This window comes from Panicum virgatum, chromosome 2K (assembly GCF_016808335.1).
Source record: "Panicum virgatum strain AP13 chromosome 2K, P.virgatum_v5, whole genome shotgun sequence".
Taxonomy (NCBI): domain Eukaryota; kingdom Viridiplantae; phylum Streptophyta; class Magnoliopsida; order Poales; family Poaceae; genus Panicum; species Panicum virgatum.
The window spans coordinates 50,506,145-50,534,113 of NC_053137.1; the positions used below are offsets into that span (position 1 = coordinate 50,506,145).

The 27,969-nt window shown below is 47.6% G+C and overlaps 2 protein-coding genes across 13 annotated transcripts; one reads left to right on the top strand and one right to left on the bottom strand.

Annotated features, from left to right (window-relative positions):
• Window positions 1-3,348: 3,348 nt before the first annotated feature.
• On the bottom strand, window positions 3,349-8,396 carry LOC120683253 (protein PIN-LIKES 1-like). Of its 5 annotated transcripts, none has more exons than XM_039965318.1 (10): window positions 8,193-8,396; window positions 6,390-6,552; window positions 6,213-6,292; window positions 5,950-6,074; window positions 5,005-5,126; window positions 4,676-4,888; window positions 4,495-4,587; window positions 4,281-4,381; window positions 4,051-4,103; window positions 3,349-3,881 (listed from the first exon to the last, which is right to left on the bottom strand). In XM_039965318.1, exons 2-10 carry the CDS (start codon window positions 6,522-6,524, stop codon window positions 3,730-3,732), a joined length of 1,074 nt encoding a protein of 357 aa, XP_039821252.1. In that variant the 5' UTR covers window positions 6,525-6,552; window positions 8,193-8,396; the 3' UTR covers window positions 3,349-3,729. The 5 variants fall into 5 exon arrangements, 2 of the variants coding, with proteins under 2 accessions (XP_039821252.1, XP_039821244.1); XM_039965310.1 differs by having other exon boundaries at window positions 5,054-5,126; window positions 5,940-6,074; window positions 8,193-8,393; XR_005678744.1 differs by having other exon boundaries at window positions 3,349-4,103; window positions 4,961-5,126; window positions 5,940-6,074; window positions 8,193-8,380.
• Window positions 8,397-10,468: 2,072 nt separating this feature from the next.
• On the top strand, window positions 10,469-12,297 carry LOC120683274 (splicing factor U2af small subunit A-like). 8 transcript variants are annotated; one of them, XM_039965373.1, is made up of 3 exons: window positions 10,472-10,618; window positions 10,803-10,854; window positions 11,130-12,297. In XM_039965373.1, exon 3 carries the CDS (start codon window positions 11,191-11,193, stop codon window positions 12,043-12,045), a length of 855 nt encoding a protein of 284 aa, XP_039821307.1. In that variant the 5' UTR covers window positions 10,472-10,618; window positions 10,803-10,854; window positions 11,130-11,190; the 3' UTR covers window positions 12,046-12,297. The 8 variants fall into 8 exon arrangements, with proteins under 8 accessions (XP_039821311.1, XP_039821307.1, XP_039821287.1 ...); XM_039965353.1 differs by having other exon boundaries at window positions 10,473-10,618; window positions 10,935-12,297; XM_039965338.1 differs by having other exon boundaries at window positions 10,473-10,618; window positions 10,949-12,297.
• Window positions 12,298-27,969: the final 15,672 nt, after the last annotated feature.

The window sequence follows — 27,969 nt, forward strand, 5'->3', positions numbered from 1 at the left end:
AGAAAGGTACTTGAAGTTCAAATTGAAAGTAGTTTAGAGTTCAACTGCAGCGGAAATAAAGCGAGTTCTAAACGACGATACAAGATGTCATGATGAAGCCCGTACATGACATCACTCGGCGTTGTCATCGTTGGCCGGAGTCGAATCCCACTCCACCGACCAACCAGGGGGTAAGGTACACGGCCAAGTCAAGCTAGCTATCTGATCTTCAAACATATCACCTGAAACAAAGTTGAGCCACAAGCAAGGCTGAGTATACTAATACTCAGCAAGGCTTACCCGACTAGAATATACTTAGCCCTCCAACTAGACATGCAAGGCTTTTGGCTTGGGGGTTTGTTTTTGCCGAAAAGCAATAAAGAGTAAGTCCTTATTTTCAAATTTTAGCTTTCAAGTTCTAGTTCGATTAACCATTCTACATTAGCATCTATCCAATAGCATACATGGTGAAAAACAATTGTTTTTCATCATTCAACCATATTCCTCATAATCAATGTTCCACTTCTTACTCTATGTGGCAAAAGGGTTAAGCAGTCCCAATATCTGTGAGAGGCAGACCTAAGCACACGCATGGGAACCCAGTCCCCACGCAACATTTCCCCTTTCTTTCCGACTCGTGGATCAGGGTCACCACCTTCGACTACAAGAGCCCCACGCCACGGTCGACGCCGGGTCGTGACCACGCTTTTACCCGCATGTGGCCGCATGAGAAACAACGTTCAAAGAGGGTGAGGGAAAAGTCCACTCCCCGGGCCGATCAGGTACTTAAGCTTACCGATTACCATATTTCTCGACATGTGGTTAGTATGTTCAAACACTTAACCACCACTACCACACACTGCGGCCTTATCCATTTTCACTAAACGGACGGGGTATCACAAGTACCACAACCCCGCCCGTAAACCTTATGATTGCAGCATGTAGTAAACATCCAACTCCTATAATTCTCGCGAGTGACAGGAAATCACTCGACTTCTACCGAACCATTAGCATAGCCAACTAGCGACCTATACATGCTAGTATTCAAATATAGGTACTTAAGGTTATGCAACTAGGGTTCCAAGTAATTCCTATAAACTTAAATGCACAAGTAGATAGGAATAACAATAAGTTGCATAAATTTAAAAATAGACGGGACATGCTCCGGGGCTTGCCTTCCTGAGCGCAGCTAGCCTTGGGCTCTTCTGAACTTTGGTTCAGGTCTTCAGTAATTTTAGTTAGATTAACTTGAGCTTCACGCTGCTCACTCTCGGACTCCGGCACCAGCTCGTACGTACCGTCAGCGAGAGTAGTCAAATCTACATGAATGCATATGCGTGAGTTGTGGTGATGGTAACAAACTTAATTTAATTCACTATAGAGTTGTAAAATATTTTCTTTACATCTCCTTGGGCAATCATTTATAGAGTATTATCTAGATTAACTATTTCTTATTAAGTAAGTGAGGGTTTTGTTATTTTTAGAAAGGTTATTTTCAAGTGCAAGCATGGAATATTCCAAACAGCTGATGGGTATAGCTTCTGAAGATGAAATCTTTATGGAGAGTCAATTACTTAAGTACAAACCTGCCATAAAATTTTCAGCTATTTTCATTGAGCATATTAATTATTAAAAATACATTAAACAGCTACTGCTAGGATTAAGATTCATTTATACAGAACAAACCCTACAAGTAAAGATGCTACAATTTTTACTGAGTGCTCCTCAACTTATGGCAAGTATACTTTAAAAATTTCAGATTTAACTACGCATTACACAAGGCATGAAAAATAGCACAATGTATAGCTGCATGGATCAAACCTAAATTCCACAGACTGTTATACCAAGATTATTAGCCTTAAAATTTATAATAATGGTTCCCAACTTAAATAAAGACTGTAGTAAAAATATTAGATTTTTCCCGGCACAGGAACTATTTTTCATGATTTAGTACATTTCTTCCCACCATAAATTATTTGGACCAGTTTTACTTAACTAAAAATTGTCAAAATTTTTATGAAGAATACATGAATCTATATAGAGCAACTGTAAAAGTTTTAGCTCATTAATCCTATCAGAACAACTTGGATAAATAAAACTATTTAACCTAGGTATAAAGCAAGATCTAAGTAAACCTGTAGCTAGGCATGATAACTGACTATGAAACTTTTACACAAGGCTATGAATCTAATATGTAACAGACTGACCAAAAATGGCCAACAGATCATGCATGTAACTTGAGATCTAATAAAAGATATATTTTCCTTGTGTTTTAAATAAAGAAAAAACTATTAAGCAAATGAAAAAAATGAATGTAACAAAAGTTGTAGATCTATTTGCAAGGATTCCATAACAGTTGAGTTTGCATTTTTATGATTTTTATATGATTTTTAAATGAATTTACAAGTTCGCTGTTTTTGAAAACAAAAAGAAAAGGAAACGAGATCTTGCATCTAGGCCCCTGGAAAGATTTGGGGGCTCGCACATACGCCCCTGGCCGGAGCCAGGAACAGAGGCGGCGGCGGCGGGCTGGTTCCCGGCGAGGGAGCTCACCGGCGGTGGGGCTAGGTGGGGGAAAGGCAAGAGGGAGGCGAGTTCTACCCCTGGGCGGCTCGGGTTGGTCTCGGGGTGGCTGGAGGCGGCTCGCCGGCGTAGCAGTAGGGGCGGCGGCGGGTGTCAACGGCGGCGGCGGCGCTCCGGTGCGGGAGGGAGGGTGAGAACCGGCCGGGGAGGTCCACTGGACCACGAGGAAACTCTTTTGGGGGTCGATTTGGGTCGAGGAGGGGCGGAGGAGGGGGCTCCGCGGCGGCCTATGGAGGAACGGCGGCCATGGCGCCAGCGGGGGTGTTCTGGACGGCGGGAAGGAGCTCGGGTGGCCTTCTGGTGCGCGAGAGGGAAGAGTGGAGGGGTGATGGGGCTGCTAGGAGCAAAAGAAGGGGGGAGAGCTCGGGCAGGGGAGGAACGCGGGTGGCGGCCGGTCAGCGGACGGCGGCGAGCTCTAGCGCGCACAGGGGGGGTTCTGGGTCGTTTAAAGCGAGCCAAGGGAGGAGAGGGAGGAGGGTTGGGTGTCGGTGGCGCGCGGCATTGATGGCCGGCCGCGGCCAGCGGCTCATGCAGGTGCATGGCCAGCTCGTTGGGCGCCACGGCGGCGTCGTCGGGTGTGGCGTGCTCGTCGACGGAGCAGGAGGTCAGCAACGCGGCAGGCTCGACGGGACGGGGGAGGGGGAAAGTCAGCGGGCGGGCGTGCAGGCGAGGCACTCATGGCCGGGCAGCGAGCACGACGGTGCAGCGGCGCAGCGAGCTCGGGTGCCCTGCCGCGCACATGGAGGAGGAAATGGGGAGAGAGAAAGAGAGTAGAGAGAGAAAGAGAGAGGTCAACGTTTTGACTCGGAATTTTCTTAAAATTTTCCATGGAAACTCGAAAAAGTTTGAACACGAAAGTTGTTCAAAATTCAAATTCCTACAACTTTCCTTTCAGTCCAAACTTCGTTTGAGTAATGATTTGAAAGTTAAAAATTCGAATTCAAGTTTAAACGAAACCCCCCTAAACCTACTGTTTTTCGAGGTTTGCTCCAAATTTCATGTTGTAACTTGAAAAACTTTGAATACGAAAGTTGCTTGTCTTACAAAACTCTACAACTTTTGTTTTGGGCAAAAGTTCATTTGAGCGAAGGTGTGAGAGTTGACTTTTCGGTCTATTTGAACGGATCCCTGGCTTTTAAGTAATTGCAAATTTGGGGGTTTAACGTGTCATTTTATGTTAATTGCATGTTTAAACAGTGCTAAACACCGGCGGACGGCGCCCTTCACCAGCGCGGTGCCCAGCAGAGGGAGCAGGAGGTATCTGACAACCACGACGCCGGCTATAACGGACGGCTGGACGCTTGCTCCACCTCGTACTCCTGGAAAGTGGAAACAGGTCCACACATCATGCTTGCGCTCACCAGATTCATGTAGTCATCTGATCTTATTTTGTCCTAATACGGCACGGCAGTGGATGATAGCACAGCATTGCATTGCATTGCATTGGAGTGGTCTGAAACTGCGGTCTGTAAATTCAGAGCAGATTACCGTTGAGAAGGTTTGCTCCCATAATCAACGTGACCGATGGAATTGCCGCTCCGCTGTGTCAGAAAACACTAGGACAAAGGTCAGATATGCAGACAAACTATAGAGATAAAATGAGCAAGAGTTTCTCTTCTGTTTTGACACACACAAAAAAATAATAATAATAATCAAGGGGGTCAATGTTTGCACCAGAAGTATGACTGATGACAAAATCAAGAAAGTGAAGGCATTACCCTATCAATTCAGCAGATTCCTGCAGGACACGAAGAGGGGCAGTGTCTCCGATTATAGCATTTCTGATGAAAGGTGTTCCTCCAATGATGAACCCAACAATCTGCAAGAGCCGATAAATTGCCTCAAATAGAAAAGCGGATATTCTGACATTTTCAAGTGAAATAAACGAGGGGTACTAAAATGGAGTTAATAGTTCATCAAACCAGTGTATACCACTGCAATGGTTGAAGGAGCAAAGAGCTTCTTCAAGTCAACTGTTTCAAAAGCCGACGATAAAAACTTCCGCGATCTCTCCAACAACAGAACCTACACAAATTCAAATCTTATAAGCAAAACTGTAGAGCATATACATTAGTATAACTTTTGGTAGAAAGTTCTTTCAGCAATGAGAAACCTTATATTTGGTTGGAGGTATGTTTGTGGATATCAATGGCAGTATACATTCATCAGTGTGATCATTTGAGGCTGAGCAGTTCTCTTCTGCAATATTTTCTGTAGCACTTCCTGAAATTAACACTTTTGTTTGAGCACCGCCATCTCCTTCGGTCACATTTGACGTGGCACGGACAATATTATACACAATCGACCATAGAAACACAGCTCCAATCTGCAGCAAGTCCTTCTTGTTAGTGGCTGAGTATTGTAAATGCTTACAGCTTACCAACATATGCAGACTTACGCGATCTGGAAATTATACTAAATACTCAAGCAGAATGGACTTGCAGCCATTGACAGTGAAGAATATAATAGTCCATAAGTCTGACAAACATCAGGTTTTCCAAACGGGCTTCCCTTCTCTTTGCAAAGAGCTGGAATGATGGTGAGAAAGATATTGTCGAAATTGCCTGCATCCGTCCAGCAAGTTAACTATAATTTCGAAAAGATAGGAAAATGACAAAATATGGGTTACTAGATTCACTGTCAAATGACCAATTGACTTCTAAGCCTAATCAGGGATTAAATAACTTAACCCAATATAACATTCCAGGAGCAGCTGAAATATTCTGAGAAGAGCCTTGGCAATGCAGATCCGGTCAGTTACTAACTAGTTTTGATTTCTAATTCAAGTGATAATCTGATGTCTTCACATGTACATGTGAAACTAAATTTGCACCAGCTTTGAACCATCAGGGCTTCCAATAAATGGTAGGTTACTGCCTCACTATATATATATATATATATATATATATATATATATATATATATATATATATATATATATAAACTATAATTAAGGATGGTGACTTTTCCTATGATAACGACATTTTTTTAGTGGTTGTTGCTTTTGATTTGGTTACTACCAGTGATATTTGGAAGCTTGTATCCAACAGTGAAAAGTAAGATTTTTGACAATGAAACTTGATTCTTCAGCTATCCTTTCTCACTTTAGTCTTGATTCCTCACTAGTCCATTTTGTTTGCTTCTACCGCCTTTACATAATTTGTTTTATTCGTATTGTTGTGACTTCCTTATTCAAATTGACTTGGAACGCAAGTGCAGCTTGGAACTTGCCAGTCCTCAATTACATTGGCGTACTACACTAAAAACTCTGCAAAGGTGGAGAAGCTAATGGCTGAGTAGCAGACGGTTCGGCGCTATGTTATCTACAAAATTGAAGTAGATTTACTGATAACTTCAAAGAAAAGGTAGATAAGTACACTTGGTTACCAGCAGAACAACAACCCAAAATAAGGCCTCTTAGCTTCGCAGGCGCTCCTGTAACTTTTACCACGATCCATCCCAAGAATAAACCGAAGATAAAAGCAAGAAGAATATTCACTGGCATAAACCACCTGAATAAGGGAGCACAAGTAATCCTTTCGTAATTTTTTTCCCGAGAATCTTCTCGTAAATAATTACAATAATACACTAAAGTATTGGATATGTCAGACAGTCAGAGTAGCATTTAATTGCTATCATTGGATACTCACAGTTTAGCCAAGCTTTCCATGGTGATTGTTTTTCCCAAATAGATTGCAACAAGGGATGGATTGAATACATAAAATACTATCTGCATAATAATAAATTGTAATTAGCATGAAATTATTTGTTTTAGATCAATTATCAAAGATTTTTTCTGCTTTCGTGAAGCTTTTTAAATCACTTACATTGTTCAAGTGTCTTCTTGCTTCTTTGCTTAGTAAGCCAGCAAAATCAGTTGCTAAGAACGACCCAACACCAGTCACCAGAAGCATGTTAAATACTGGCACACATGCTGTGGTGAAGAGCTCTAAGAGACCCATGATCCACAATTATGCAATGCTTCTTATCCTGAAAATAAAGAACAGGTATGTGTGAAGTGCTTGATGCATTATTAGCAATAGGCAGTTGGTGCATGATCAATAAACAGCCCATACAACAAAAGAACAAACAAGAAGCAGACGAGAAAACTTGTGAAAAGCTATGCAAAAATTGCAATAGATCCAAAGGTAATTTCCTTTACCAATAAAAAAGCAGAGACAACTGCTCTCTCCCCTCCCCGCTGTCACAGACTCACTACCACTCCCACAGCAATCAAGAAAAAGAAGGAACGCCATCAAAATGGAGACATACAAATCAAGACAGGATCCCAGATGTTCCAAACAACCGCATGCTGCGCGCAATCTTACTGCAATCCCCTGGGAAGGGTTCCACGCCCGAAAGCAAATTAAAAAACGAGCACGGTGACGAAGAAGGGGGAGGAGGATCGTATTCCGAGTCAACCACGCTAGCTGGGTAGCTCCGCGCTAGAAGTGGAAATATTTAAATCGCAAGTAGGAAAGTACTAGCATCCATCCAAAATTCAAATCGAGCCGTGGGGTTTCTGTTACGCGGATACTCCTAGGAGGTGGCGTATCCGTATCCAATACGTATCGGATACGAATACGCCCCGGATACGTCTCAGATACGTTTCTAGCCGTATCCTGAAAAAACGGATACGTATTTGCTTGGATACGCGTATCCAATACTTTTGGGCCAGATGGGATACAGCCCAAAGCAGTAATCAGCCCACCCAAATGCTGTTTTGGTAGTAAGAGATGATATAAAATGATGAACTTGCTGCAATAGAATTGTAGAACTAGATGAGCAGCAACTGAAGAACCCCTTGTGGAATCAATTGTGCTTTTAGAGAATGCTAGTTATAGAGGTAATGTTATATGGACATGCAAGTATTGCACATCTGAGTATAGGGGGAAGTTACTCAAGAGTAAAATCTCACTTGCTGAATATCTATGTGATATTTATATATAATTATTAATTATCCTAGCCGTATCTCCGTATCAGTGTTTTTTGGGAAAGTACGTATCCGCGTATCCAATACGTATCGTATCCGATACCCGTATCAGTATCCGTGTAACATAGGGTTTCAGACTTTCAGTTCCAGTGCCCCCGGCTAGCGGCTACGCAAACAGACTGCATTTAAGAACACTACGGCCCAGAGAGACGTGCGTGCCGCAGACGCAGTGGCAGATCCCGATGATCGAACGAAACTGAACAGCACCAAGAATTCAAGGACGCGCTTTGCGCTAACATTCCAATGAGCACAGCGGCTCCTGCCCTCCCTCTCGGCACCCGTTGGATGTGAGGCTTTAAGATTCGTGCCGCCCTCCGCCGCCGCCGGCCGCCGCCGCCGTCGGCCGTCCAGGGGTGGTGGAGGGAGGCGGCGGCACTTAGGGATTTCGGGTTTTGGGGGTTCTAAGCTCACCAGATTTAGAGGAGAACGCGGCGGCGGCGGTTCGTCCGGCGGCGTGGGCGAGGGGGCGCGATAGTGCCCCCGGCCGGGCGGGGCGGGACAGCCGGTGGGCGGCGGCAGGCCCAGCGGCGGGTGAGGGTGGGCACGTGCCGCCGGGCTTACCAAATCCGCGCCTTTGGGCCAGCCGACGGAGGTGGGGAAGACGGGAGCGATCAGGATCACGCGATGCGGGACGTACCTCGACGGCGGCGAGACCACGGCCAATGCGGCGGAGAAGGGCGAAGCGGAGCTCTCTCCCCTCTCGGTCTCCCTCTGCCGCTCTCGGAATGTTGTTGCGACTGCGTGAGGCTGCGATGCAGATATGAAGCTGGCGGCGGCGGAGTGCGATTGGCGAGTTCCGTGGCCGCCTTTGCTTCGCTGTCTGTCGGATCCTGTCTGTCGCCCGTCGGGCTCCCCGCGGGCTCTCAACTCTCTGAATTCTCTCCCGACGCGAGGGGTGGGCCATCGTGCGTGACAGCGCCTGTTCACGTGCTTGCTGAGTGTGTTTAGATCCTATAAAAATTCAGACGAAATTGACTGTCTATTAGAAGGGCTACACATGATATAATTATAAAACTAATTATCTGAATGAACGGGAAATCACAAGACCAACCTATTAAGCCTTATTAATCCATCAATTGAGATTGTTTATTGTATCATGATATTGTCTAATCATTATTTAATTAGGCTTAAAAGAGTCGTCTCGCAATTACACTCGGATTGTGGAATTGGTTTTGTCAGTTATCCACATTTAATACTTCTAATTAGTGGTCAAACATTCAAAGTTACTGTAGCACTAAAATTTTTTTGGGATCTAAGCACACCACTATTTTTTCCAATCACAATACAAACACTCATAACGTGTCTCTATGAACACATGTACACAAAATCTAAACTATAAATATTTTTAAGGACTAAATCGGCAAAGTCTCAAGATTGACAAAATTACCACATGCGCCTCGCTATTAACGATAACGTTGCCTACCACTGAAAACATAACGCCATTAAATTCTGAAATATTCTCTCCCGCGGGGAGTCGAATCCAGGACCTCAGATACTACCGAGGTTCCCTGTTTTGATGCCAGTGTTTAAAGTTTTAGTTTCATTGCATCAGATATTTGAATACCAATTAGAAGTATTAAATATAAGTTAACTATAAAACTAATTGCATAAATGAAGGTTAATTGGCGAAATGAATATATTAAACTTAATTAATTTATATTTGTCCATGTTGTGCTACAGATGTATATGATAAAACATGTGTCAGAGCTGAGTGAAGCTCCACCAAAAGGAGAGCCTTAGTTTCTCTGCGACAAAATTAAAGTAGCACTGCTAACTTCATAGGAGTTTCCAATGATCTTTTTATACCTTTCGTTTTTATGATAAAATTACACAGTATAGTTCATCACAAAACGGCATGCTGATGTTCCTTATCTTAGCACGCACCCTGCAAGGCTGCACCACCATGCCCTACGCCTCCCCTGCAAGCCGCCATTTCAGGAATTTTGCTCTTCAAAATAATTGCCCGCTCCATGTCAACATGGCTTGCCTTGGTTGTTACCGATAAATTTCAATTAAAAATTCAAAATGAAACTTGACTGCGTTTGTAGAAGTTGTCTTACCCTCGAATCATCGATCTTCTACGATCTTTCTGGTACAGTAAGGTTGGCCATTTAGTTCATGCAGATATTCATTCTTATGAAACTGCGAAGGTACATTGACAAAACAAATGAAACAATTACATATTACAAAACAAATCTCGTAACTACGTTTAGATATGCTACTGGTCAACATTAGAAAGCGGTATATACGGTTCTAGTGCCGAGTAACATAGAGAATGAAGTACCCAAGCCAATCAATCATCCATTCATTCTAATGTACAGTAGCTAATATAAGTTCGAGAGATTTAGTTAAAGTGGTGGTATCTTTTTTTAGAGTAAAATGGTGTATCTTTGCGAAAGGGCCTGTAGCCTAATGGTTACAAGAGTAACCAAGAGTCTCAGTAGCATCTGAGGTCCTGGGTTTGACTCCCCATGAGAGCGAATATTTTGGGATTTAACGGCGTTGTGCATTCAGTGGTAGGCGACGTTCCCGTCGACGGTGAGACGCCTGTGGTGACTTCGTCAATCTCGAGAATTTGCCGGCTCAGTCTTCGAAGATGCTCATAGAGGTAGAATTTGTATACGTGTATTTATAGAGGTGTGAGTATGCGTGCGTTATGAATGTCTTAGTTATACTGTGTAATCTCAAAAAAAATGGCGTATCTTTTTTTTATAAGAAAGTGGTGTATCTTTGATGTCACGGGCTCCACCCTTTTCCCTGTCCGAGAAAGAAACACTCATAGTGGGCTTTCGATGGGCTTGTAATCCTGAAAACATGGAGCAGATCCGTTGTCTATCTCCTTCGCGGGCTGGGCTGTATACATGAGCTCCCCGCGCCTCGGTGGAAGCTTCTAGTAACCACCAGTCAGGCCAACCCCAATCGTCCGATTGGCAACGTGCGGCCGGATGTACCCTGACCTCCTTTATATGCGCTTCTAGACGCGAGTGGAAGCATCCAGTCACAACCAAATCCTGCGCGTCCGTACTCCTGCTTCCCCTCCGACCACGGCGGCGCTGCTCTCCGGTGAGCCTCCTCCCCCGCATCTACCCTGTGCCGTATTGCTTTGCTTCTCGAGATGCCTGGATGTCCGCCGTCCGCGCGTGTCATTGGGTTAGAATCGGATGGCGCCTGCCGCCTGCGGGCTGCTGCTACACATGCCCTGCCCGTTTCTTCCCCACGATTTGATGCGTTCTCTGTCGATTCTTAGCAGGTCGGAAGATGTTGGATCTTCCGCTACAAATCCAGGCATTGACGATAAAGTTTAGTTTCTCTTTCTGTTAAGTTTCAATATTTCATTCACAGTTTGGCGAGTTGTTATTGCCCCCCCAAATTTAAGCAGCTGCTGTTTTGAAGGTTTCTTCTCCGGGAAAAATTCAAATCCCGGAACCGACTGGGGTTGCAGTACCCGCAGATGCTGCTAACTATCAAGTTCCCGGACCTATAAATTACTCGACTTGTGATTTCGTTTGTTAAATCCTAGCTATTGCGTTCGACGTGCCTGTGATTTCTGACCCGTGATGAATTGGAACCGCAGAAATCTCTAGGAGACGAATCGAATCGAGCAGGTTACCAGGTAGCGGAGGAACCAGGCGGCCATGGCTGAGCACCTGGCGTCCATCTTCGGCACGGAGAAGGACCGCGTGAACTGCCCCTTCTACTTCAAGATCGGCGCGTGCCGGCACGGCGACCGGTGCTCCCGCCTGCACAACAAGCCGTCCATCTCGCCGACGCTGCTGCTCTGCAACATGTACCAGCGCCCGGACATGATCACCCCGGGCGTGGACGCGCAGGGCAACCCCATCGACCCGGAGCGGATCCAGGAGGACTTCGAGGACTTCTACGAGGACATCTTCGAGGAGCTCAGCAAGCACGGCGAGATCGAGAGCCTCCACGTCTGCGACAACCTCGCCGACCACATGATCGGGAACGTCTACGTGGAGTTCCGCGAGGAGGAGCAGGCCGCCCGCGCGCTGCAGGCGCTGCAGGGCCGCTACTACTCGGGCCGCCCCATCATCGCCGAGTTCTCGCCTGTCACCGACTTCCGGGAGGCCACCTGCCGCCAGTTCGAGGAGCACAGCTGCAACCGCGGCGGGTACTGCAACTTCATGCACGTCAAGCAGGTCGGCCGGGACCTGCGGCGGAAGCTGTTCGGCCACCTGCTCCGGTCCCGCCGGAGCCACAGCCGGAGCAGCCGCAGCCCGAGCCCGTACCGCCGCCGCCGGAGCTCGTCGCGGTCGAGGGACCGCGACGACGACTACGACTACTACTACCACTACCGTAGTGGCAGTGTCAGCCGGAGGAGCAGCGGGAGGCACCGCAGCCACGACAGCGACGGGAGCCGCCGCCGGCGCGGGCGGTCGAGGAGCCGGAGCCCGGTGAGGGAAGGCAGCGAGGAGCGGAGGGCGCGGATCGAGCAGTGGAATCACGAGAGGGAGGCCGCGCAGGTGTGAGCAGAGCAGCTGCTGTGGCCATGCCCGGCTGCAGTTTACCGCAGTGATGGTGTTCGCTTGGCTATAGTTTGCAAGGGCGCTGAAAATTTCAACTTGTACTAGTAGTTATTCAGGATCATGTCGTAAATTGAACTCAAAATTCGTGGGTGTTAATTGTGACCAAATTGAACTTGTGGTTGGCGCTGAACTTTCTCTGGATGTATCGATGGAACCTAATTGCCTGTTTCAGTATGAGTTTGTGCTGATGATCAAGTGGTGCTCTGTATATTGTTCATGGTCTGCGTTTAGTTCATTTGTTTGCTGAAAGCTCCCGCCAGTGAAGCTTGCTGGGGAAAAGATGAGCTTGTGTCTGAAGAAAGATTATTTGGCATCTATACTGATGATCACCAAAGATGCATGCAGGAGGGATTTTCAGAGAGGTTGTAGCCTTGTACTTCTAACAAATTTGTTAGCACAGCACATGGGAATCAGACCTGCAATCTGTTTAGTTCCCAATGTAATGTCCTGATGTTTATCTATTTTTGCCCGTCCGTGAGACTGCCAGACTGGTCATTGCTGATATAGGATAAATACTTTTCTTACGATAAACATTAGACGGCTACCATTTGACAATTGGTATAAGATAGATATTTATCTTACGAGATTAATAATGCTCATCGAGACAGATCAGAGCTACCCGCGCAACTCCAACAGATGAACTTCTTCTTTCCTCTTTCTACCATATAGGAATGTTGGGATCTTACCTTCTTAGATGCCCAAACAGGGAGTATGGACAGTATGAAAATGACAATGAAAGTAGGCACCTAATTCTCCAGTAATAACCAGAAAATTCAACCTTTTACACTGTGGAGAGAGGGGGCTATTTATACCCCTAGACCTCGGCCAGGTTTTCCTAAATTGCCCCCTTCCAACTCATTTACAGCTCACTTACAACCGGTTTCGGGGTAAAATTACAAGGTGAGAGATATACAAACCCGACCTTCTCCCGTATTCACGTTTTACACGCACGCCTTGTCGGGTACCGTGATTAGGGGCACCCTAATCAGGGGACTAAAATCGCCTTAAAAACGCAAACACATGCTGGGCAACCGGGCCCACGAAACCCTACAGCCTCCTTCCAAGCTGGAAGAAAGGAAAGGACTCAAAGAAGCCCAGCACGCGGCCCACGTACGCAGTGCAGCCCGTCCTCACCCCCCTCGAACCCGCGGGGTGATCTCCGCCTCAAATTACTCGCCGTCTAATGTTTGCGAGTGGTTGAGGCGTGCTCTTCTACAGCTGGGCAAGGCCACCCCTCGACAGAAAGGACAAACAGTCCTTCCGCCCACCGCCCGCCGTACGGAGGCATTAAATGCCAACCACTCTTCCACGGCGCCCGGGTCAAACGACGTCAGTCCGCCGACTCCGGTCACTGCTCCCCGGTGCTGTGGCGACGCTGTGGGAACCTGCGACGCAGTTGTTATCGCCATAAATTAACAGAGTTAATTTATGGGCCGAAAGCAAGATGAGCTTAAAGCAGAAGATTGAGGAAGGCTTGTAAATCGGCTCCTGCGTGAGCATATGGGCCACATTGGCCATGTATCCTTAGATTTAGTTAAGTTTAGAGATAGAGTCCAATCGGGACAAGATTAGTTTAGATTGTTTCCCAAGTCTCCGGACTATAAATATGTATCCTTTGCTATTCGTAAAGAGAGCGTCATCACGACTCGCAAACAACAACTCTCGGCGCATCGCCACCCCTAACCCTAGGGTTTTCATCCAAGTAAGTGCCATGCTGCCCTGATCGCTTCTTGCGATCAGGGCAGTATAGTTCTTGCTTTTACCTTGGTATTACTCGTACTGAAGCGTTTTTGATGGCGAGTAATGCTAGTTATCCTGATGTTCGTAGCATGGCTTTTAGTAGATCTATTGTGCTTCATTGTTTATCATCTACGAATATCACGTTATTTCTGTGCTGTCACGTTTCAATCTTATGCTAGTTCTTGTCGCATAGAATTAGTCGCACAGAGGCAACACCCTGCTTCTTTTATGTTTAGTAGATCTGATCTGTTATGGTTTGCTCTTATCTTAGGAGTTGGCGTAATATCTGCTAGGTTAGGCCTTGCAAACGGATTGGACGATCCGGTGGCGTAGTAGATGCTTTTATCTTGACCTTGATAGGGATTGTTCCGAGAATCGGTTCTTGCTAGTTCTTAGGCCTCTGTTTTGGGTTGTGGTCTAGCTGTCTGTTACGTTCATTAGGCCTAGTCACGTGTAGGATGTTCCGATCTAGCAGTGAAGCTTTTACCATCGTGGATTAGATTAGCTAGATTTAATTGAAGCAGCTTTACAATTATTCGCTTTATTCATCGACATCTGGATGGTTACAGATCCAATCTGACACCGGGACTCGATCGGCTCTTTAAAGCCGATGCAAGAGTCGTCCCGGGGAGCCGACCACGGCTCGGACTTATGTTTGTACGTGTCTTTGTATGCAGGAAACTGTTCGGAGCACGTCTACACCCTCCTGATCGAGTATAGGTCAGGTGGCACGCCCGGTTTTTCCACAAAACCTCCGGGCGCGTGACAGAAATTGCGGGCCGTCGACGAGGGAGCAGTGCCTCTAGCGCCCTAGCAACCTCCCGGCTCTCCGTGTTGCCGGTCGCTGCTCGCCGGTGGGTTTCGGCTGACAACACATTCTGGCATGCCCGGTGGGACGATCCTTCTCGGCAACAACGTCCACTGCGACAATGACCGGAACTCAAGATCAAGAACCTGCCCCCAAGCCCGTCACGTATGAAGAGCTCTCTCCTGAACACAAGAAGAAGTATGATGAGATCAAAGCTCTGCTTGAAGCCGATCTCATCGGCTCTTTTGAGAGGACCCGCAACCATGGCATCAGGTGGAAGGGGTTCTCACCAGAAGGCGTTCTTGACAATGTAGATCTGTCTGTACCATCAGAAGAGCGCACCAGAGCCCTGCGTCAGGAGATGAACTACATGGTCGCCCATTCGCTTCATCGGCATTCTCAGAGCCTGATGAACGAGCTTGAGCGCATGGCGCACCGCGTCATCCAGGAGATAATCAAGAACCAGTACTCTCCATCGGGGCCAACCCTAGGGAGTCACACAGAGGAAGCTACGCTGCATTCTAGACCGGTGCTGCCGTTCTCATTTGCGGCTCCCAGACCACAGAGCTCGCCGATCTACGTCGTCCACAAGATCGGCGGTGATCCTGGAGAAGGCCAATTCCTCACCGAGCCACCCAAGGAGATCCCGCACGGCTACACATGCGCCTACATCCCAGACAGCGTCAGTCCAGCACGCTCGGTGCAGATGGTGAACCCAGGAGCTTCTGGAGCAGACGCAGAGAAACAAGTGTGGCTGGCAAAGTACGCTATTGGGCCGAGTGCGGAGCCATCGGCCCTAGTAGTTCTTAGTGTGGAGCAGGTCAGTGCAATACTGAGAGACCAGTTCGGCATCCTGCCCAAGAGGAAAGCGATCGGCTATTCCAAGCCGTATCCAGGCGACTATGACTTGATCCCACTGCCACCCAAGTATCGGCTTCCTGAGTTCACCAAGTTCAACGGGTCAGAAGGAGCCAGCTCCATCGAGCATGTGAGCCGATACTTAACGCAGCTTGGGATGATCTCAGTGTCGGATCCATTGAGGGTCCGGTTCTTCGGCCAATCCCTTACAGGCCCAGCTTTTGGATGGTATGCGTCACTAGCTCCGGATTCAATTCGGACTTGGAGGCAGCTTGAAGATCAATTCCATACCCAGTACCACTCGGAAGTTGCAGAAGCTGGAATTGCCGACCTCGCCCAAGTCAGGCAGAAGCTAGGAGAGACTGTGTCAGAGTACATACAGCGCTTCAGGGAACTCAAGAACCGATGCTACTCGTCACGCATCACAGAGAAAGAGGCAGTCGATCTGGCTGTCCTGGGACTTGCTAAGCCGATCAAGGATGCGGCTTTTCAATTAGAGTTCACGTCCCTGGCGCACCTGGTACAGAAGCAGCATACGAGCATTATCATCCTGAGTTGTACCAAGACAAGTTCAAACGCCATGTGAACATGGCCCACGCGGACGAATCTGATGACTCGGGTGAAGAGCAAGAAGTGGCCGTGGCAGAGTGGACTCGGGGGGCAAATCATGTCCCATGCAAGTGGATCAAGAAGCAGGGACTTGTGAAGGGCTTCGACTTCGACGTGATGAAAGCAGAGCAGATATTTGATTTGCTCCTCAAGGAAAAATAGCTGAAGCTCCCAGAGAACCACAAGCTACCGACGCCACAAGAGCTGCAGGGGAGGCTATACTGCAAATGGCACCACTCGTTTACTCATGCCACGGGTGAATGCAAGCAGCTGCGTCACCAGATCCAATCGGCTATCGAGCAAGGCCGATTAATCCTGGCTCAACACACTATGAAGGTGGACACGAAGCCCTTCCCACAAGCTAATGTGGTGGAACTGTCAGACTTCAGGTCCGAGGGCCAGGATCTGGCATTCCAGATCAACATGGTGGGACCCATGCGCCGCCATGATAAGCAGAGGAGAGAGGCCGCTTCTGGCAAGCGGCCGCAGAATGAACACAAGTTGGAACAGCAACATGTGACTGAAGAGCAAGTACGTCACATCCGCAACCAGCTTCCAGCTTCTAATCGGCTTCTGGAAAAATACCAGTACCAATACCAGCTATGCCGCCGATACGAATCGGAAGAAGACGAGTACGAGCACCGCTCAGGAAGGACATTGGGAAAGCGCCAGGCTATACACGACCACTGGCATTGCCCGTTCTTCAGGTACTATTGGAATTCCGGCATGAGCCGATTACCTACTATAGATGATTGCTTGGAGTGCAGGCCTCGAGGACACCAGCAGCGCAAGACATCAGTGTTCCGGCGCTTAGGGCCTGGAGCACATCATGATGACCGTATGAAGAGGCCAACCAAGGATGATTCCGAGCAAGAAGAAGAAGACAGGTACCATCGTCCACGGTGGTGTCCTGATGGGCTCAATCGCTCGCAGAAGCGCAGAGTACAGCGTTTGTGCAACCTGGAAGAGGCAGAAGCCAAGTACCTCGATGTGCTGAGGAAAGCGCGTCCGGATCTCGCGGAGCAAGTCAGGCGACCGCAGAGGGAAGAGAGGCGCCCCCTGAGGAAGGAGTGGTGCCCCAAGCAGACAAAAGCCGATGAGAAGCCATCGGCTGATGTGAACATGGTGTTCGTGCTCCCGTCGGAGTTTCGAGCACCCCAACCGGAAGAAGTGGCTATCGCGCAACTGGATCTCGGCCCGCGGCCAATCATCTTTGAAAAGCCCAAGGAGAAAAGCTACAAGCACCTGAAGGGGTTGTATCTCAAGGGCCTCATCAACAGAAAGCCTGTGAACATGATGTTGGTCGACACTGGCGCTGCAGTCAACTTGATGCCGTACTCTGTACTGCGCCGATTGGGTCGTTCTTCTGCTGATCTGATCAAGACCAACGTGATGCTCAATGACTTCAATGGACAGCCATCAGAGGCGATGGGGGTTCTTAATGTGGAACTGACAGTGGGCCGCAAGACTGTACCAACATCGTTCTTCATCGTTAACAGCAAGAGTACATACACGGTGCTGCTTGGAAGGGACTGGATTCATGCTAACTGTTGTATTCCCTCTACAATGCATCAGTACCTCATCCAATGGGATGGCGATGAAGTAGAAGTGGTCCCTGCAGACGATTCCAGCGAGGTCTCCGTCGCAGATATGAACGCCTGGGATGCAGAAGGACAAGAGCCGATCTCAGGAATCGCTCTGGAAGACTGTGATCGGATCGAGACGACAAAACACGAACTGAGGCTGGTCTTATCCACTGGCCTCACAGAGTAGACACATCCTGGCAAGCTAGTAGAGTGGCCGGTCCCAACGATCGGCCCCAAAAAATAGAAAAATTCTGTTTATGGTCGGAATTGTTACATCATGTACACATGAAGGCCTGCTCTGGCAGTTGGCCACTCGTTGACTATTTGGCTCTGAGAAATAATAGAAGTATAGAGGTGGCCAGCCCGTGCGGTTGGCCAAATAATTTTTCTTGTCATCTCCCTGTGTTTGCCGCTGATCTTATAGACAACGAAGACTCGCCTGCGTTCGCAGCTGGTTTTTCAGACGACGGTAAATTAGGATACGGGTTCACGTCGGCTGACGATTTGGAAGAAATTGATATCGGTCCTGGGGATAATCCACGGCCGACATTTATCAGCAAGAAGTTGGATCCGGTCTTGCGTGAGGAGATGATTGCATTACTGAAAGAGTACCGGGACTGTTTTGCATGGGACTACACCGAGATGCCCGGTCTGGATAGAAGCATCGTCGAGCATCGGCTCCCGCTCAAGAAGGGGTTTCGGCCGTTTCAGCAACCAGCACGTCAGATGAAGGCCGAAGTCCTAGAGGAAGTCAAGAAAGAAATAGAGAAGATGTTGGATGCTGGGTTCATTAGGCCGTGCTGGTATGCAGAATGGATCTCCAGTGTGGTGCCGGTGCAAAAGAAGGATGGCCGATGGCGTGTCTGCGTCGATTTTAGAGATCTCAACAGAGCAACTCCGAAGGATGAATACCCGATGCATGTTGCAGAGACATTGATCAACACCGCTGCTGGCCACAAAATGATGAGTTTCATGGACGGCAATGCCGGTTACAACCAGATCTTCATGGCCCCAGAAGACGTGATCAAGACTGTGTTCAGAGTACCAGGCGCAGTCGGCTTGTTCGAGTACTTGGTTATGACCTTTGGACTGAAAAATGCCGGTGCAACGTACCAACGTGCCATGAATTATATTTTTCATGATCTCATCGGCAAATTGGTGGAGATCTATATTGATGATGTTGTGGTCAAGTCCAAGTCGGCCGGGGGGCATCTGGAAGATTTGCGTCAAGTTTTAGAACGAACTCGAAGGTTTGGGCTCAAAATGAATCCAAAGAAGTGTGCCTTCGGTGTATCGGCCGGTCAATTTCTGGGATTCCTGGTGCATGAACGGGGAATCGAGATCGGCCCGAAGAGTCAAGAAGCTGTGAGGACGATGAAACCACCTACTACAAAGAAGGAGTTACAGAAACTCATCGGTAAAATTAACTTTGTCAGGCGATTTATTTCTAATCTGTCTAGACGCATTGAGCCGTTCATGGGTTTAGTGAAGATCAAATTCGATGAAGAGTTTCGCTGGGGGGCAGAACAGCAACATGCTTTTGATGAAATCAAGGAATATTTGTCAAAGCCTCCAGTGTTGGTTCCTCCTCAGCATGATAGGCCGTTTTATGTGTACCTGTCCGTGGGTGACACTTCTATTGCTTCGGTGTTGGTTCAGAAGCATGATGGCCAGGAGAGGGCGGTTTTCTACCTCAGCAGACGCATGTTAGACGCCGAGACCAGGTACCCTGAAATCGAGAAGCTTTGCCTTTGCTTATACTTTACATGTACAAAGCTTCGTCATATTTTGCTCTCGGCGGAAACAATTGTTATATGCAAATCGGATGTCATAAAGCACATGTTGTCGGCTCCTGTCCTGAAAGGCCGACTTGGAAAATGGATATTTGCATTGTCAGAATTCGATATCCGATATCAGCCTGCAAAAGCAGTCAAGGGACAAGCACTGGCGGATCTTGTTGCGGACAGGATCAGTACTGATATTGCTGCGGTATTTATTCGTGCTTGGGCTATGTTCTTTGATGGATCGGCTTGTGATGATGGGTGCGGTGTGGGAATTCTGTTGGTCTCACCTCGTGGGGCGACTTATTCTTTTTCCATTAGAATGACTGCCCCATGCACCAATAATCTGGTAGAATATGAAGCCGTTCGCAAAGGGATGGAACTACTCCTTGAAGCTAGAGCAGAAGCGGTGGAAATTTTCGGGGTTTCAAAGTTGGTGATTTCTCAGCTCACGGAGGAATATAGGTGTGAGAGCGAGGCTCTTTTCCCGATTTGGATGCAGTGCCGTGAGTTGATGTCACGATTCAGGTACATCAATTTCCACTGGATACGCAGGACTCTGAACAATGAAGCCAATGATTTGGCACAAATGGCTTCTGGCTACAAGGAAGCGGCCGATGGAGTCGATGTGGAGGTTCAGTTTCTAGAACCCGGAGACTGGAGAGCCGATATCTTCAATTACTTGAAGGATTCGGCTCGGGGGGCACCCAAAAGGATAAGACTCAAGGCCATGAAGTATGTTCTGATAGGGGATGGCATGTTTTACAGGACCTTGGAAGGACTACTACTTAAATGTCTGGGACCTTCAGAGTCAAATCGGCTCTGGCACGAAGTTCATGAAGGAGCCTGCGGTACACACCAATCGGCTCATAAGATGAAATGGCTGATTAGGCGATCGGGTTATTACTGGCCCACTATGCTTGAAGATTGTTTCAAATATTACAAGGGATGTCAGGCATGCCAGAAGTTTGGCAAAATTCAGATAGTGCCAGCATCAGTGATGAATCCTATCATCAAACCCTGGCCATTCAGAGGTTGGGGCGTGGACATGATTGGACAGATCAACCCATCATCTAGCAAGGGTCACCAATGGGTCTTAGCTGCCACAGATTATTTTACAAAGTGGGTAGAGGCAGTGCCCATGAGGTCAGTGGCGTCAAGAGATTGATCAGCTTTGTTAAAGAGCACATCATTCATAGATTTGGGATCCCTCAGACCATTACGACCGATGGAGGATCGGTCTTTATATCGGAGGAGTTCAGAAAGTTTGCCGATGACATGGGGATTAAGCTGATCAGATCATCTCCGTATTATGCCCAAGCTAATGGACAGGCTGAAGCATCCAACCAGAGCCTTATCAAGCTCATAAAGAGAAAGATCGATGAATATCCTAGGCGCTGGCATGAGGTGTTATCAGAAGCTTTGTGCGCATATCGTATTTCGTGTCATGGGTCCACCAAGACGTCGCCGTACCATCTAGTCTACGGCCAGAATGCTGTGCTACCATGGGAAATCGCGGCTGGATCAAGGCGTATTGAGTTTCAGAATGATCTATCTGCTGAACAGTATGCAGCCTTGATGAACGATAATGTGGAGGACCTGATAGAGCTAAGGCTTTGGTCGCTGGAAAAAATCAAAGAGAACAAAGCTAAAGTTGCCCGTGCATACAACAAGAAGGTCAAGCCTAAGGATTTCCGAGTTGGAGATTTGGTTTGGGAGGCGGTATTGCCATTGGGAACTAAAGACAAAAAGTTTGGTAAATGGTCTCCAACTTGGCATGGGCCGTACAAGGTTGATCAGGTTTTGCCTGGGAACGCATACATGCTCGAGGAATTGGACGGCGTCAAGTTTCCTGTTGCTGTCAATGGTCAGTATCTCAAGAAGTATTTCCCGAGCATGTGGGAAGGCGAGTAATGGAAAGCCGATGAGATCCATCTGGCTGCAGTGTAATAGGCCAACATGTTGAGTTGGCCAGTAAAAACAAAAAAAAAAGAAAAGAGTCATGAAAGGCCAACACGTTGAATTGGCCAGTAAAAAAAAAGAGTCATGAAAGGCCAACACGTTGAGTTGGCCAGTAAAAAAAAGAGTCATGAAAGGCCAACACGTTGAGTTGGCTAGTAAAAAAAAAGAGAGAAAAAAGAAAATCATGACAGGCCAACACTTTGAGTTGGCTAGTAAAATATATGAAAAGCGAACAGCCGATGTGTGACCATCGACTTAAGGTGTTTTTAAAGGGCAGTTACAAATTTCAAGTTAACAGGAAGTACTAATTCTCTCTTGAGCCTATCTACTGGTTCAGGAATTCCTCTATGGCATGGATGGCTTCAGTACGGACGGCGTCTGCTCGTGCTACAATCGCTTCATCATCCTTGTCATCGCCTGTAACTATCTGCCGACTCAAGGTGCTGATCTCTGCAAACTCTGTTTGTATCTGCTTGGATATTTCCTGGGTTTCTTGCTTGGAGTTTGCGATGGAGGTTTCCTCGGCCTGGATGAGTTCTTTGGTGGTGCGGACCTTTTCTTCAAGTTCCGCCAGTTCTTTCTTCAGGAGGTCGAGTCAGTTCATGTTGGCAGACACGTCAGCTTTAATATCTAGAATTGCCTTCTTCTGGTTGAGGGCCTTGCACTTTTGGGTAATGTTAGCTTTCAGAGAAGCTTGAGAGCGACTTGCTTCCATCCTTTGTTGTGCTTTACTGACTTCTATCCGGAAGAATGGGAGGTTGCTGGCTGACCAGAGCTTGATTTGCAATAGCTCTGGGAGTTGGGGTTCTATTTGCTCGAAGATGTTCTTTATTTTGCTGGAATCATCAACCAGAGCGGTGATTGGGGCAGATAGAAGATCCCTGATGAGTCGAAGCTGATGTGACAAGTTAGCCGATTGCTGTAAAGATGATGTTTCTGCTCCAGGGACAATCAGACCCATTGATGCCGGGTCAAAGGAAGGTAAACCTGAAATGTCAAAGCTCTATGGACATCTCTGGAGTTAGAGTAATATGCATTTATGGGGCTATCGGCTGATTCAGGATTGGTTTTGCAATGCTACCTGTTCTGGGGAAGTGTTGGGCGATTCGGGAGCAATCGTCCTGTTAGAGCTGGTGTTGACGTCAAGAGCATCTGCTGCACCGGTTTGTTCCTCGCTTGCATCCATCAGTGCATCAGGAGTTGCGGCCATCTCATGTTGTTCCGGGCTTTCTGCGTTGGAGGTGTTTTTGGCTGTGTCCTAAACACAGAACTACAGTCAACCAGAGTACACGTATATGAGATAAAAGAGGAACTTTCAGAGAAGTAAGTTACCTGGTTGGTATTAGACTCTGATGGACTCGGAGAAGTTGGTGCTGGTTTCTTGATCACTCGCCTCGTGATCATCTTCCTTTTCTTGGTCAAGACTCGGGGGGCAACGCTTGCAGAAGTTTGTCTTCGCTTGGAAGCTGACTGAAGTAAGTCTGGCTGAACAGATATTATCACTTTCTTCATTGGTGGTGATCCTTTGCAGAAGAGTACATCAGGAGTAGTTGGAAGGAAGTGAAATGGCTCCTCGGTACTGGTCGTGGGTTCTAGACCATCTTGTTGCTGCTAACAGGATGAGCAGGATTAGCCAAGAAGAAGGGATAGAGGACTTAGGAGGAATAAAATACATAAATTCAGTACCTCTTCCTCGGGGATTACATATTCAGGATCGATTTGCTGCAGTCGAGGACCTGGAGCTTTTCTGAAGACATGAGTTCTCCACATGTTCCACCAAGTATCAAAACCGATTGATGAAGAGGTAAAGGACAGATCGGCTGGTATTGGAATGTGGAGGTCATCAAACATGCTGTAGCATCTTGAACTGGTAAGACCGTCAGGCAGATCGGATCTGCTCTCCACCAAGTGGTGAATATGGAAGTGGGGAGGGACCTGTCCTAAGCCAAATTGCCGAGCTGCTATGACTGGCTGGTAAGATTCATAGCCTGGCTTGATAATTCTATTAGAGGTGCTGATGCCAACAGGAAGGAAGCTAGGTCGAATCATCAAAGAATACAGATGCCGAGTGCTGTCGTCATCGGCAAAGCTATCTAGTCTGAAGGCAGTTGGGTTCTCAAAAGATTCAGATTCAGTAAACGGAAAGTAGAGAGGATTGTCCAGTCCTTTGTAGAAGACTCTAAACCAGTTTGCTGCATCTGTTGAATTCAGTTTACTGCCAGGGAGACTGAACAAAGCTTGGCCATAACTAGTACATCTAATTGGTTTACCATTCTCATCAGGAAAGGAGTTCTTGGTTAGGCGTTGGAAGTTGGGAATATGGTGCTGGAAGTACAGTTGTGCCCACAACTGAATGAACCACCAAGGGCCTCCAGTTCTCAGTTTCTTTTTATTGAGCAAGTTAGATGTCATCAGATGGAGATATCTGTAAGTTTCTCCAAGAAAGAGTTTGCCTAGGCCGGTGTGATTACCATGGGCCAGGTGGTAGGCTAAGGGGAGATAGTTCTTAGTTGGAGCTAAAGAAGGGCCACAGAAGATGAAGTGTTCTAGCCAAAGATTTAAGAAGGCTGTGTGTTCCTTCTCAGTCACTGGACCTTTTGTTTTCATGTGCTGACTCATGTAAGTACCCCAGTTTGTGCAGTTAACTTTGGAAGAAAGCTTGAAGGGGACTTCTGTCATTTTGTGAGCAGCAGGATTAGGAGAGCTAATGTCTAGTCCAGTGATCATGGTGACATCCAGCAGAGTAGGGGTCATGGGTCCATGACCAAAGAGGAAACAATTCAGAGCATCAGACCAGAAATAGCCGGTGGTTTTCAGAAGGTTTTCATCTTTATCAAGGGGTGACAGTGATAGACTAAGTGCATCGGCTATGTTCAAATCCTGCCATAGGGGCATGTGAGCTTTTGCTACTCTGTTGTACCATGTAATCCAGCTCTCAGGTGGATTAGGCCAGGCTCTTAAGCAGTCGGCCCAGAGGTTCAAATCGATGTTTTGACTCACAAAAGGAATCCTATTTGCTTCACAAGAGATCAAATCTATGGGGTTTTCATGGGTTTGTGGGCCAAGACAGAAAGATTTTGGATTAGAGGGATGCGGCAAAAGGATGTCTGACACCTGAAGTTCAGAGATTCAGAAGCATACGTACGATGTCATGTTTCAGAATTCTAGTTTCAGAAGCTTGGTAAGCTGAAGGAAATTAAAAGTTTGGGCCGAATATTACCTTCAGGCCGCAGATTGCCGTATCATCAGTTGCAGAGCTTGTTGTTTGAGTTGCAGAATCTGCCATGGTACGGATCTGTCGACTTAGGGTTTACTTGCTGTGGGCTCTGATTCGAATTCCAGCTGCTTGGAGAGTTCTTGCTCAGATTTGTAAAGCTTGGTTTTCGAATTGCACTCGAATTTGAGGGTTCGTCGAGTTCGGTTCAGACTGGAAGTATTATTCTTTTGCGGGTTGCTTCTAGTTTGAATTTCGTCGGCTCTTGGATGTTTATGGAAGCCTGATGCGTTGCCATCGGCTTTTTGGAAGGTTAACAAAGACACGAAATTGGGGAAACTCGATTTCATTAAAAGGAAAGTTCATTACAAGAAAAGCCGATTGCTACAAAGGAATCAATCATTCGGCTTTGAGGTCCTATTCTTACGATGCTACCTACATCTACCAGCCGTAGGTGTCTGAACACCTACGGCGCTTCGGGCTTCGTGATGGTGTGTCTCCGCCGTCGTCGTCATCATCGTTGTCGTCACTGCTGCCATCGCCGCTTTCATCAGCGCTGCTGCTGCTTCGTCCGCCGCCGCTGCTGCTGCTTCCTTCTTCGCTCCCCTGTAACACCCGGTTTATAAAAGAACATAAACCGAGCAATCATATGCGTGCCAGGATCAAGTCACACGTATATACAACAGAATGAACAGTATATCATAGCACATATCACGTAAAAAGATATAATAAAGCGAATACGAAAGTTATTTATTACAATAATGACATAAATGTCTGATACAGCGGAAGCGAAGTACAAAATACGAATAAAGCTCTCCGAAGCTGAAGCAGGGCGCCACAGGGACGTCGACTGGGAGACGAAGCACCTAGAAGTCCTCGTAGTCCTGGTAGCGCTGGACGAACTCCCTCGTGTCGGCAGGAACTGAGCAGCAGTAGCGTAGCCAAGAGGAAAAAAATAGAGAAGAGGCAAGGGTGAGTACACAACTTGTACTCAACAAGTATAACACAAACTATGAGGCTCTAGGCTGGCTGACTCAACTGCATTAGCTTTTAAGTGTTGGCAGATTTTATTTAAGCTATTTACTACTAGTTGATGAATTACCATTGACCCAGTTACATAGTAATTAATCAGAATTAATTATACTACTACTGAGGACCAAACCAAAACCAAGCCACCAAAGAAAACCCCGAGAAGCACCTCCCTCGTCGGAAGGAGATAACTTCACTAATCAAAAGGAGGATCTGGGCCGCTCATAACCGTGAGCACGGCTAGTATACCAGTTTTACACTCTGCAGAGGTTGCACATCTTTACCCACAAGTCGTGAGCTACGCCAGTTGTTCATCACACTTCCTTAGGTGAGATGACTAGCGACTCACTACGAGGCCTTTAAAAAGAATCTCGTTGGTAAGGCGTAACCGCGAGAGTTAGGTCGGCGACGATGGGGCCCACCTCCGGGGGTACAAGCACAGGAGCGCAATCCAAGCACAGACCAAGCCGGAGGAGCAGGGACCATTGAAGCTTACTACTCTTGCCCCGCAGGTAAGTTACTCCAAACCAAAAAGATCTAGTTATTACGCCAAGTCTATCCCATTCTAGCCTTGTGGTAGCGCTGTTGTCCCAGGTTGTCGCTCTATGAACCGGTCCTTATGGAGAGTGGCCAACCAGGCAGTAAGCACCGTGCTGGCCCCCTAAACCATGTTTCTAAAAAAAACATCTTTTAACGAGAAGTGAGCCACTCAAGCCACACAGAGTGCCACTCTCAGAATTAAGTTCAAGTAAACCATTAATCAACTTAATTAAAAAGGACCAGAGTGTGTTATAGCGTAGCAACCTAGCACAACTAACCAAAATGCAACCCAAAGGTATATATAAAGGATATAAACTGGCTAGGAAATCCTTAAAGGCATACAGTATTAAAATGCAGTATGAAATTGTAATTAAAAGTGATAGGTTGTTCATGTTATACTTGCCTTCCTCGTACTGCTCCTGCTGCTGCTCGAAGTGCTCAGAAGGCTGCTGCTCCGGGTACTGGTACTGGGGCTCCTCAGGTAGCTCAGCGTCTACTCACGAACACATGGCCAAAACAATGCACAACAATAAGCATACAAGCAAATACTAACAAAAACTAAGAAACAGTACATCAATACATAAAAACAGCGCACAGAACTACTCTAGAACTATTCTACGCGTTACAACGATCGCGTGGATATAAAGAACGCTAAAAACGGAGCTAAAACGCGTTTTCTAGGCTAAAAACAAGTTCTAGGGGCTTATTTGTAAGAAAAACAGAGTTCCAGGGGGTTTTCTGCTAAAACCGAGGACTAAAACGTAAATAAACATTAAATCTAAGGGCTAACGTGCAAAACCAACGGCTCTGGACGGCGGGTTTGAAAACCAGGAAGTTCAGGGTGTTAAGTGCTAAAAACCGGACCTGGATCTAATTGTTTTTGAACTACCAGGGACGGCGGGTTTATTTCTGGAAAGTTGGGGGGTTCTTTAGAAAGATTGCCAGGCCGAACCGTTATCTAAGGATATGGGCCGCTGGATCACGATCTGATGGATCAGATCGAAAGGGTACGCGCTTCTAATCCTGGGCGTCCAAAGCGGATCGGGCGGTCAGGGGTGCGGGGTGGCGGCGCTGCTCGCCGGCGGCGTTCTCCGCGGCGGGGGATCGCCGGAATCGGCCAAATTGGCCGCTACGGGGCACGATTAGGCCTGCGGTTTGATCGTGGGGGTGTACGCGATGTGCGTTGTCCACCTGGGGGGTTATTTGGGCCCGGGGAGGCTCAGAGCACTGAGTTCGGCGGTCATGGCGGATCTAGACGGCGGGGAACGCCGGAGCACGGGGTTCGGGCCGCTAGAGGGGCTACAGACTACACTAACAGGCCAAAAAAAAAGAAGCGCGGCCGGAGGTATTCTTACCGGGTCTTGGGACAGCGGGGCGTCGTGGAAGAGGGGGTCGCCGGCGAGGTCGAGCTGAGCCGGCCGGTCGGGGGTGGTGACGCGGTCGAAGACGGGCGGTTTCCTGCGTCCTGGTCCCACAGGATGACTCCGGGGGATGCTGCAAAGGTGCCACGGGTCAGGGGAGGTTCAGGAGTCGCCGGCGGCGAGGAATTCGGGCTGCGGGCCACTCACCCGCGGGGATGACTTCGGGTGAAATTCCGGCGGGGTGGGGCCTGGCTTCGGGGCAGAGAGCTTGGGAAGCTCCCCGGGGCTACGGCGAGTCTACTTCGGGGCTTGCGGAGGTTCGCGGTGCAGCGGAGCGGTGGGCTCACGGCGGAGCAGGGGCGCGGCGAAACAGAGCAGC

What these genes read in the sequence shown, in the direction of transcription:
- LOC120683253 (XM_039965318.1), bottom strand. Translation starts at nt 6,524, where the DNA reads ATGGGTCTCTTAGAGCTCTTCACCACAGCATGTGTGCCAGTATTTAAC. An exon ending in TACCTCCAACCAAATATAAG is followed by an intron (nt 4,588 to 4,675) that starts GTTTCTCATTGC and finishes GAATTTGTGTAG; the next exon opens with GTTCTGTTGTTGGAGAGATC. An exon ending in CTCCTTCAACCATTGCAGTG is followed by an intron (nt 4,382 to 4,494) that starts GTATACACTGGT and finishes CGGCTCTTGCAG; the next exon opens with ATTGTTGGGTTCATCATTGG.
- LOC120683274 (XM_039965377.1), top strand. Translation starts at nt 11,191, where the DNA reads ATGGCTGAGCACCTGGCGTCCATCTTCGGCACGGAGAAGGACCGCGTG.